This window comes from Hemiscyllium ocellatum, chromosome 16, assembly GCF_020745735.1.
Source record: "Hemiscyllium ocellatum isolate sHemOce1 chromosome 16, sHemOce1.pat.X.cur, whole genome shotgun sequence".
Taxonomy (NCBI): domain Eukaryota; kingdom Metazoa; phylum Chordata; class Chondrichthyes; order Orectolobiformes; family Hemiscylliidae; genus Hemiscyllium; species Hemiscyllium ocellatum.
In genome coordinates, this window is record NC_083416.1 from 81,315,830 (window position 1) to 81,328,231 (window position 12,402).

General features: G+C 41.0%; 1 protein-coding gene across 1 annotated transcript in view; it reads right to left on the reverse strand.

Annotated features, from left to right (window-relative positions):
* LOC132823514 (protein diaphanous homolog 1-like) overlaps positions 1-12,402 on the reverse strand; it is a 342,084-nt gene that overhangs the window by 214,926 nt on the left and 114,756 nt on the right. The window contains exon 12 of the mRNA XM_060837454.1: positions 7,751-7,866. Coding sequence (XP_060693437.1) covers positions 7,751-7,866 — 116 coding nt within the window. The remainder of the gene's footprint in view (positions 1-7,750; positions 7,867-12,402) is intronic.

Below are 12,402 nucleotides of genomic sequence, written 5' to 3' on the forward strand. Positions count from 1 at the left end.
AGTCCTCTACATTTCAAAAGATTTAAGAAGAGTTGGAAGAATGGGAAAATACTGCGGCAGCCTTGAAACAAACAAAGCGACAGGCTGCTGTTTCATGTACAGCACACAGACCCAAAATAGTACAGTGCACTTACCATTTTACTCTATTTAATAAAATATATGCTTTCAAAATTTGAAATGAAAAATTCACATCTTTTTTCAAAAACAAAAATTACAATATATGACAGCGCATAGTTGTGTGCTACATTTTTGCAATTACATTTTCACCTTTCTCAGTCACAATCTGATTTCTAATGGTCTGTGAGATGATAGCGAGGGATGAAAATAGCTTCAATCAAATGGTTCCTCAGTTTAATTCATTACAGAGGCTCATAGTAAGCTTCTGCTCAATAATCCCTGAACGAGTACTCTCACAAATTGAAACCACGAATGCCCTGGGAGGGGTGAGCAAGATGTGAGGAGAAAATGAGCTCTGTGGTATTGCACTGTACTGCAGGATTTTACAAAATGGAGTACATGAAGACGACCTGAAGAAAAATGAATTGCAAACACAAAGGGGTTTGAGATGTAAAAAAAACACAAGTAAAATGGCTTCCAAAACTTGTTCAAATCAGAATGGGAAAACAAATTTTAAAAAAGCCTGAACCTTTTGTTTTTATTCTTCAATATATTTTTGAGATATATTTTTAAGCTATAAAAGAACAGATTGTGGTTTGGCAATAGAACTGCATTCATTGTTCAGGCCATCTGTTCAGAATTAGAGACGTGTACTTCAGTTTAACTCGAACAAAAACAACACTGACTAACAAACTGCTGTCTGCTATAAAATAGTATAAGTTGAAAAACAGCAAATACAACATTTGGAGCTGTAAGATTGAGAGAAAAATTAAAATTTCATTGTGCTGATTTGACAGAGACAACACCCACCTTTCATTTAAAGAGCAATAGTGGCACCTACAGGTTGGAAGCAGTCAGTGCCACAGCTCTGTGGAATGTGACAGCTGCCTGTCAAAAAGAAGTGCCGCCCCCCATTCCATGCATATATTATTTTTTAAAGCTGGACTGTCCTCTAAAATATTCCACACAAAAAAATTTAAGTTGACTTGAAATGATTACTAAATACTCAAATAAGTTATTTACTGAAAGATTTTAACAAATTGCGATGACTTATGTGAAATTCTCCTGACTAATCGGGATGGTGCATTTGCCCTCCTATGTCTATGTCAACTTGATGCAGTTTTAGAGCAACCAAGATACAAACACAGTGGGAGAACACAGTGAGCAGACAGTTGCTTTGACTGTGGATTACAATAAGCCCAAAAAGGAACACACACCAGGTTGTTTACCCCAAACAAACCTACACCAAAAGATCTCAAGAACAGGTAGTGCTTACAAGTACATGCGATATCAATAACCAATTGCACACCACTGTAATGTGCTTCACGCCAATGGAGTTCTTTTGAAGCACAGACAGGTTTAATACTCAGAAACAGGACAATGAATTTCTTCCCACAAATAGCAATGGTCTAAATGGCTACCTAATCAGTTTTGTGATGTGTGGTGTTCACACCTGATGAAAATTGGCCAGAAATCTGATCGAACTCCTCTGCCATTCTTCACAATGTCACAGAATCTATCATCTATCTCTGGGATGCCAGGTGGGTCATTGCTAAAACATCTGAAAGATGTCATCTCTGACACCACTTTGTTTTTCCAATTTGTTCCTGGGATGTGGGAGTCACGGGCTAGGCCAGATTTTGTTGTATATCCCTACTTGTCTTGGAGACAGTGGTGGGGAGTTACCCTCGTGAACTGCTGCAGACCTTGGGGTATAAGGTCAACCACATGCTGTTAATAAGGGAGTTGCAGAACTTCGACCCAGTAACACTGAAGGAATAGCAATGTAGTTCCAAATGAGGATGGTAGGTGGCTTGGAAGGAAACTTGCAAGTGATTGTGATCTCACATATCTGCTGCCCTTTCACAGTCCTGCACTCAGAACAAACCAGCGTAGATTTTGTGCTCAAGTCACTGAAAACAGACTTGAACTTAGAACATTAGTTCTGATCTCCAGCATCTACAGTACTCATGTTCGCCTAATCGAACTTAGAGCAGTTTGACTCAGTAGACAGCACTACCATTGAGAAAAGACTGAAGACACCTGCTCTGGGTATTGGCTATTTGGAATGTATTCTTGACAACTGTCTGTGTGCCGAACACCAGTTGAACTGAAACTCTGTGGTTCTGAGAATGCAAGAAAACATCACGTGTTGCAAGATAGATATATCTGACAGACCAGGGAAAGTATTAAGAGGTGCAGAATTCACTGCAAGCATAATGAAACAATTTTTACTGAAAGAAGGAGGCATATTCAAAAAGACAGTACACCAGAACACAAAGTATGAAAAGCATATTGCTTTGCAGCTTGCAAAAAACTGATTTTGATAGAGCAATACTGCCATCTATTGGCTGCAGCAGTTGGTTTGAAACAGGAGTGACATAAATGATTCACTAAACTTTGAGCTGGAATGAGTAATTTAAATTCCAAGTGTTCTTTGCTTTGTGACATAACGATACTAATACAATACATCAACAGCAACCAAGATCATCTTTTGCTTAACTATTCTGACTGAAGGCTGCAAATTTCATACTTGTAAGTCACAATTTATTATGTGGGAACATGCAATTTGTCTCAACGACATCCTGTGTGCTTGTATAAAAAGAATATTGTATCTCCAAGACTTCCACAAAGAGCAGCTCTGACGCATAAAACCTATATTCAACTACTGCAATCATTTCTGACCTGACATGCACTCAGAATAATGAGGAAATGTTTTCAGACAGTCTGAACTTGGTTCATTAGATACTGAAATGCTACGTTTCTTTTTTTAAAGAAAATCTCTCCCAAGAGAAGTACAAACAATTAATGTTTCTGTTCAGGGCAGTGACTCTACATGAGTGTATATTAAGACAGAAAAGGTTTCCACAGAACTGAGAAGAAGTAGGCATTCATTAAAACCCGTGGGCAGAGATGTTTTTGTTCATGGGATGTGGACGACAGTGTCTGTCATGGTTTTACTGTCCATTCCCAAAGCCACACAGACAGCAAAGGCCTTTCGAGAACACAGTTAGTCAATATCATCTCCTGGACTGGCTTGGAATGTCTGAGGGGCTCAGGGAGGGAATTTCCAGAGTATAGTCTGTCTACCTCAGGGGATGTTTGGTCTCCAAGATAATTATATATTGGGGGGGGAAAAAGAGGTAAATAAAGTGAAAAGTTACGAGGCCCGGATCGAAACAATCTGAAAGGTTTACTGAATCGTTCCTCACTGTGAGACTTGTTCATGTACATCTCGCTGTCTTCTTACCTGGGAACAGAGCTCAGTAACAACCTCTATCCCCAGTGTACAACCATACTTCAGTAGCAATTAAACCTCACAGCATTGACCGAGCAGATGTACCTTAACATCTGAATAATGTGTTTCATGGTACAGTTCTCTCCATTAGAGTGATTTCTCATCCATATGCATTACATCCAAAACCACTTCTCACTCCCTATGGTTAGGCCAGTTCTCCTCACCCTGGCTGAATTAATACTGGGAATCTATAAATTCTTATTCTTACTTTTAATTTTCTGTGTTGTCTTGATTTTCCCTCTGAGTAATCTCCTCCAGACCTCTATGCTCCCTTCAAACTTGCTTTCGTCCAGATATTTTCCTCTTGCTTCACCACTGGAGGCCAGGTCTTCAACCAATAAGTTCCACATTCTGGACTCTTTCTCCAGTCCCCCTCTTCCTTCTCAAAGGTTTTCCTACAAGCCACGTCCTTTATCAAACTGTTGAATGTATAATTGACAAGGAAAAATGCACAACATTGCATAGAAACAGCAAAGGAGTGGATCCAGCTGGAGATCTCTTCCGATGAGCCAGCACAAAGGCAACAGGTTGAAAGGTCTCTTTCACTGCTGGACGATTCTATGATCAGTCAAATAACCCCTTACATCTCACTTGGTGCAAGGCGTGAGCAATACTTAAATGCAGGAAAGTGTGTTTATTTTAATAACAGCAATGTCAGCATTCTAGGCTGCCAGATGTCACAAAAGTGAATGAAAAACAATATAAAATAAAAGCATTTAAAGAATACAGACTATAAAGGACAACATTAGAAGGTTTGTCTGGCACAATCTGAATTGACCAGTTAGTTCCGAGGAAGGGTCTCCGCACCCAAAATGTTAACTCTGATTTCTCTTCACAGATGCTGCAAGACCTGATGAACTTTTCCAGAAATTTCTGTTTTTGTTCTGATTTACAGCATCTGCAGTTCGTTCAGTTTTTAGACAATATCTTGAATTGAAAGAGCAACAGCACCATCTGCTGTTCAGTATCATTAACTATAACCAGAACTGATATTTCCAGAATGTTCAATTTTAATATGCAAGTAATCTAGACATTTCCTTTCCTTTTATCTGTTTATTTTATTTCTGCTTCTGCTTTTAATCCTGTCTTTCATATTCTATGATGGCGCCGAAGAATGACAACTTTGTACACTGTTCACTGTACTCCTGTATTTGAATCTATGTGACAATAAAATCTAAATCTAGAATTTTGACTTTTTTAAACAGTGAAAGGATTGAAGAAAATCATATGCTGTAACATCACACTTGTTTGCAACGAATTTTGGATTATAACCGTTTTGCTACGTTAAGAAGATTTGCCTCATCTCATCGTTGTTTCTTCATGGGATCACCCTGTTTCTCTATTCCCCTGCTCCTGGGAAGTTTCTCACTGCCTCCCCTGCCTAGAACACTCATAACTCTGAATACCGCAATGAAACCTCCTCCTAATTTTGAAATCTCAAAGCAGAACAATCCTCGTTTCCCAACAGATCAGACGGCTCGGATTGGTAGTTCATGCACACAACTAGAACTGGTCCCTTAAAGCTCCGGGCTCTCAAATTTCAGTCAGGGTAAACTGATTAGTATATAACCCAAGCACAGGTAGGCCAGAGTTATTTAGTTTTCAACACTCAGGAAGCCCAGTATACATATCTGACCTATGTTGTCAACTCCTGATTCAAATGATTCAATGATCAATAAAATCAAACTTTACTACAATAACATCCATGCCCTGCCATTACAGAATAAGAAGTATGACACTGCTGTGTGCTGTGGTTAATGGATGGACTGTACCTAAATTTCACGAAGGCATTTGATAAGGTGCCACAAAAGGTTATTGACGAAGATCAAAGCTCATAACATAGGACTAACATATTGGCACTGGCAGGGGATTGGCTGCCTGACTGAAGGAAGAAAGTAAGCAGAAGTGAGCGTTTTCCTTGTTGGCAAGATACAAAACTAATGGAGTACTACAGGTTCAATCTGGGGACTCAACTTTTAATATTGGATATAAATATCTTCTATGAAGGGACTGGAGATATGACTCCTAAAGTTGCCAATGACACAAAAGTTGGTTTGAAAGTACATTATAAGGAGAACATAAAGAAGCTACAAAAAGATACAGATAGGTTAAGTGAGTGACCAAAGATCTGGTGAATAGAAATTAATATGGAGCAATGTGAAATTGCACATTTTAGTAGAAAAAATGAAAAGCTTATTATCTGAGCAGAGAGAGATTGCAGAACTCTGGACATAAAGTGACTGGAATGTCCTAGTGCATGAACCACAAACTGTTAATAGCACGTATAGCATGTCATTAGAAAAGCTAATGTAATGTTTATATTCCCAGTATCATGCACCCCATACTTTCAAAACATTCCTTGACATGTTTAATATCAAGAAATCGGTTTCTTGCTTAAATATATTCAGTGATTTGGTCTCCTCCACCTTATGGCATTATGGGAATGCCACATGATTACCAACCTCTATGTGAAGAAATTACATCTCTTTGCAGTTGTAAATGGTCCACCCTACAGCTACATTCTGATTCTTTGTTCAAGAAACTCCCACCACTGAATTCCCCCAAATACTCCACAAGAAAAGCATCTGCCTGATTTATCCAACCCTGTCAGAGACTTTAAATGTTTCAGTGAGATCCCCTCTCATTCTTCTCTTGATGAGCAATGAGTTTGTTTTACTCATTTGCAGCATACAGGTATAACTGGCTGCCCACTTCTAGTTGCCCCTTAAAATGGTGGTGAGCTGCCTAATTGAACCGTTGCAGTCCATGTGACATGATTAGATTAGATTAGATTACTTACAGTGTGGAAACAGGCCCTTTGGCCCAACAAGTCCACACCGACAAGCCGAAGCGCAACCCACCCATACCCCTACATTTACCCCTTACCTAATGCTACGGGCAATTTAGCATGACCAATTCACCTGGCCCGCACATCTTTGGACTGTGGGAGGAAACCGGAGCACCCGGAGGAAACTCACGCAGACACGGGGAGAACGTGCAAACTCCACACAGTCAGTCGCCTGAGTCAGGAATTGAACCCGGGTCTCAGGCGCTGTGAGGCAGCAGTGCTAACCACTGTGCCACCGTGCCGCCCGTATGAGTTGACCCATAATGCCATTAGGGAGGAAAGTCCAGGATTTTGACCCAGCAACAGCGAAGGAATGACGATATATTTCCAAGTCAGAATGGTGAGTGGTTTAGAGGGGAACTTGGAGAGTTGTTGCTCTTCACACAATTTCTTCAAAGACCAGCTAATGAAGGGGTTGCAATATGAAGAAAGGTCAAGCAGATTGCACCTAGGTTCAATGAGAAGAACAAGAGCTACACTCTATTGAAACATCGAAGATTCTGAGGGGGCTTGATAGGGAATTACAGAGGATGTTTTCCTGTGTGGGAGAAATCTAGCTCTAGAGGGACAGTTTCCTGCTTATGACTGAGATCAGGAACAATTGTTGCTCATCATTGGAATCCTCTTTCCCTGACAGCAGTGGAGGCTAAATCATTGAATATAGTCAAGGCTCAGACTTTAGTCACCAAGCAGTCAAGAAGTTACAGGGAACAAACCTAAAAACAGAACGAAGACAACAACCCGATGAACCATGAACTTATTTAATGGCGAAGGTCAAAAGGACATCTCTTATTTCTTATGATCTTATACTGATGAGCATTAGCTACATTCTCCAAAATTCCAACTTCCACCGTACTTGCAATTACCAGGCAATGAGTAGATGCAGATTAAACATAGAAACATGGAGTAGGCCATTCAGCCCCTCAAGCCCTGTTCTGCCATTCAATCACATCACAGCTGATCGGAGGTTAATTCCACATCCCTACTTTGCCCATATTCCTTAAAAATGTATTGATCTGAGATTTAAAATGAACTGACTCAGGATCAGCTACTGTTTATGGAAGAGAGTTCCTAATCTCTCCCACCCTTTGTGTGCAGAAATACTTTCTAACATCCCTCCTGAATGGCCTGGCCAGGGGTTTTGAACTATGCCCCCTTGGTCAAGAATGGCATTGGTATTCCAGATTGGCATTCATGGTTGTCTAAATGCTGTATTATAGATGCCCCCTTCATCTCCTTTAAAGTCCCTTCAACCTCTTGCCTATTACCACACTGGTCATTTAGCTTAAAGCACTGCTTGAGCAATCTACAATATTTCCACATAAATGGTCCAGAGAACCTAAAATTAAAAGGGTTGACACAAACTGCAACAGTTGGACAACAAAAAATCCTGCTACATTGCTACAGAGATTGACTACTTGATAGAAATGTTATGAAAAGCTTATGGGTCAGTAACAGTCCAGAATAACAGTGAAGAGACTACATACCTGGCTTGGTAATCATTGCGGATCAAAAGCAAGTGTTGAAGGATAGAGAGGAAGTATTGCTCTGCTTTGGAGTCTTTCACAGTGTTCAGCAGCATCTGGAAGACTTCATTCACATCTGTGCAGTTATTGTTAAGGAGCCATGTTAAAAAAGCCTTCTGAAAACTGAATGGAATGTAGGAAAGAAATAAACCGTTCCAAAATAAAAGGGCACACCTGCCAAAAGTAAAAGAGTAAAGTTAACTGAAGTCAAAGTGAATATTCTTGCTACAGATGAGATCAGTTGGAACTGAAAACTGCCAAGCTTGCTTGACTTTTGGGATGGGACTTTTGCTCTGGGATAGGACAATGCTTGCAGTTCCCAGAAACTAACCGAGGTGGTCACAGGGACAGCCGACTGCGAAAGTAGGCTTGTTAAAAGGCATGCCTCAGTTCTCTACAACTTTTGTACAAGTTGCGTTAAAGGCTGCTGAAGCTTTGCCTCCACCCCTACATTATGCAAGAACATTTCCAACAGGTGTCCTCATCACCCATGCATGACTACAGGCCCAGGTTTAAAAGGACTTTTCAGCAGGGCTTTCTGTTTTGACAGTTGAAGACAATTAGGAGACAGCGAGGTCTGCAGGTGCTGGAGATCGGAGTTGAGTGTGCTGCTGGAAAAGCACAGCAGGTCAGGCAGCATCAGAGGAGCAGGAGAATCGACGTTTTGGGCCAGAGCCATTCCTGATGAAGGGCTCTGGCCCAAAACGTCAATTTTCTTGCTTTTCGAATGCTGCCTGACCTATGCTTTTCCAGCAACACACTCAAAGTTGAAGATAACTGTCAACTTTGTTTGATTGACATCTTAGGAGATTGTTAATGTTTTTTGTGGTCTGTCAATGTTTATGTTAATGTCGCAATATTTATTTGCATACAATTAATAGGTACAAAGTTTTCAAAGGCTCTATTAGTGATATGTGAATGGTCGGTTTAATTGACACGTTTATAGAGTTTTGGAACAGCACTTTTCTTGTTACCATAGTTGGTGATTGTGGTTATTAACAAGACTAGTGATGGCTCACAGAACACCACCGTGATATACCATCAAGGGAATCATGCCTACTGACAATATTCCATCCTTCATTTCCCAATGAATGATACACCCACTATGCATTCTTCATCATCCCGGTCAGTACCCTTAAACCTGCATACTCTGCATGACCATGCCTCAAATATTAACTCCCTCCCTGATCACATCCTTAAACCTGCGCTCTCTGCAGAGATCATGCCCATCAACTTGCACTCCCTCTGTCAATAACACCCTTACATCTGCACGCTGTGTTGATCAGGCCCACCAACCTGCACCCCTTTCTCATAATGCCCTCAATATCTGTCCGCCCCATTGTTGATCACACTCATGCCTACACTCCACAATGATCACATCTTCAAATGTGTCCTCCCCTCTCCTTCATTAGCACTGTCAAACCATACCCTCTCCACTGTTGGTGCCAAAACCAAAACAGTAACCTATCCTTTCTCTTTTAATGCCAGACGACTGACAAACACGGTGTTCATTTCCAACACTGCTAGTGGATATCTCCCCATGGAAAGGGCAATTTAAAATCACAGAATCATCACAGAATCCCAACAATGTGGAAACAGGCCATTCAGTCAAACAAATCCCCACCAACCCTCCGAAGAGTATCCCATCCAGACTCATTTCCCCACCCTACCACTTTACATTTTCCCTCACTAATGCACATAACCTACACATACCTGAACACCACAGGCAATTTATCATGGCCAACTCACCTAACCTGCACATCTTTGGATTGTGGAAGGAAACTGGAACATCCTGAGAAAACCCACGCAGACATGGGGAGAATGTGTAAACCCCACACAGACCGTCGGCTAAGGGTGGAATCAAACCTGGGCCCCTGGCGCTGTGAGGCAGCAGTGCTAACCACTGAGCCACTGTGCTGCCCAATAAAGGCAAATTATGAACTAAATCTAAATCTGACAATAAAACAGATTCAATTCAATAAATTTGTGCAGTCATCCAAGATTGCAGAATTTAACAACTAGCATGTGTCTTGGGCAAATGCTGATTGCGTGGTTCCATCAGTACGTTTAGGTCAAGAGAAATTCAGTGAATTTGGATAAGGAAAATTATGGAATAGTGAGAGAGACTGTACAGATATGTGAGAAGGTAATTATCTAGCTACACAAACCTACCCTTGTTTTGCAAAATTAATCATTTACAATCACAGGAAAAGTATTTTATTACGGGAACTGCATGAATGGGACTGAGGCTGATTAATCATCACTGAGCTGTTTCAAGGATCCACATTTAATGCATCCATTATAATCCCAATATCAATCAATGCAATGAAAAAGAAGTGTACCATTAGTTTTATAAAGCCACATGATTCAGCACCACCATCATAATTAAGGACTTGCATATTCCTCCATTATCCCTGCTCTTGTAATGTTAACTCTGTTTTCTCTCTTACTGGTTAAACCACATCTGGAATATTGTGAACAGTTCTGATATGCAAAAATCTACTGACCTTGAAGGTTCACTCGCATGGATCCTTGATATGGAGGGATTTTTTACTAAAGAGGCAGAGTAGGTTGGTTCTGTACTCACTGAAGTTTAGAAGAATCAGAGGTGACCTTAACATATTAAGATTCTTATCGTATCTGGCAGGATAGATACAAAAAGGTTATGTTCCCTTGAGGGACAGTCTCTGTCTGGAGGGCATAATCTCTCAATGATGGCTCAGCCAGTTAGAACAATGTTGAGGAGGAACTGTTTCTTTGAGAGAGTTGTGAATCTGTGGAAATCTTTACTGCAGATGGCTGTAGAGGCTGGGTTGTTAAGCACATTCAAGACTTGGAACGACAGATTTTAATAAATAAATTAAATTTCAATGTTAACATTCTCATCATCTGGTAAGATCAACTGTTGATCATCTTTCCCGGTTAAAAGCCCAACTTTCCACAATCTTTCTTCACAAACCAGGCACTCTACACTTTGGAGATATTGGGGATCAGAGTTGAAAAGTGTGACACTGGAAAAACACAGGTCAGGCAGCATCAAAGGAACAGGAGAGTTGACATATCTAGTGTAAGCCCTTCATCAAGAATGGGGCGGTGGGGACAAAAAAAGAAGCTGGAGAGATAAATAGGAGAGGGGCTGATGGGAAGGTAGCTTGGAAGGCCATAGGTAGACACAGGTGGAAGTTGATGGTGATAGGTCGGAGCAGAGGGTGGAGCATATAGGTGGGAAGGAAGATGGACTGTATACTTTGGACCAGTCTCTTAGCTCTTCTTACTTTTAGAACTTGTCCTTAAATATTTTCACCTCCCCCAGATTGCATGGCTTTTGGGTGACGTGGAGAGTCTTTAATTAATGCTTCATGAGACAAGCTGGATAGGTCAGAATGTCTTCCTGTCCCTCACTGTCAATACTCACTGCCTCCAGTGTGCGGGTTTCTCTTTGGTGACTCAGCAACCAAGACTGAACACAGAACTGTACTCCAAATGTAGACTGACCACAACACTATGCAGTTCCATCAGGACTTCTTTGTTTTATTTTGTAAAAGTTTCACAATGCATTGTGTAGTCCCAAATCTCCATCAGTGAAATATTTAAAACAGAAATACCACTGACAGAGCACAAACGAAGCTGTTTTCTTTCCCAAGGCCTCTAATGGCCATGAAATGCAACATAGAATTTTCCAAAAATTGCAAATCACTCCTCACGATGGTTTGAAACTTGTCCGTAAAACAAACCTCAAACTCCACCACTTTGATTTACACAGAACTCAGCTATCAGTTACTAATCCAAATCTATGCTTTTAAATTTGAACCCTGCACTATTAACAAGTGCTGACAATGGCATACAGATATTAAATATGATTTCCTACAGGAGTTAACAAAATAAATCAAGTAACAGCTTGGATTTCACAATATTTATTACATCCATCACTTCTCTGAAATTCTCTATATCTCAGTATGAGTAAAACGTTGCTTATTAGCCAAGAAAAGTTACTTGAACCACACTTCAGAATGTTGCAACACAGAAAGAAGCTACGCTGTCGACTGGGACTGCTTCTCTTCCCATCACATCTTAACCAGAGTCATGGAGTTGTCCAGCATGGAAACAGACCCTTTCACCATAAGACATAGGAACAGAAATTAGGCCATTCAGCCATAGAGTCTGCTCCACCATTCAATCATGGCTAATCAGTTTTTCAACCCCATTCTCCTGCTTTCTCCTAAAACCCTTAATCTCTTTGATACTTAAGAACCTATCTATCTCAGTCTTAAACATGCTCATTGACCTTGCCTCCACAGTTTTCTGTGACAATGAATTCCATGGATTCACCACTCTTTGCCTGAAGTTAGGGCGGCACGGTGGCACAGTGGTTAGCACTGCTGCCTCACAGCGCCTGTAGACCCGGGTTCAATTCCCGACTCAGGCGACTGACTGTGTGGAGTTTGCACGTTCTCCCCGTGTCTGCGTGGGTTTCCTCCGGGTGCTCCGGTTTCCTCCCACAGTCCAAAGATGTGCGGGTCAGGTGAATTGGCCAAGCTAAATTGCCCGTAGTGTTAGGTAAGGGGTAAATGTAGGGGTATGGGTGGGTTGTGCTTCGGCGGGTCGGTGTGGAC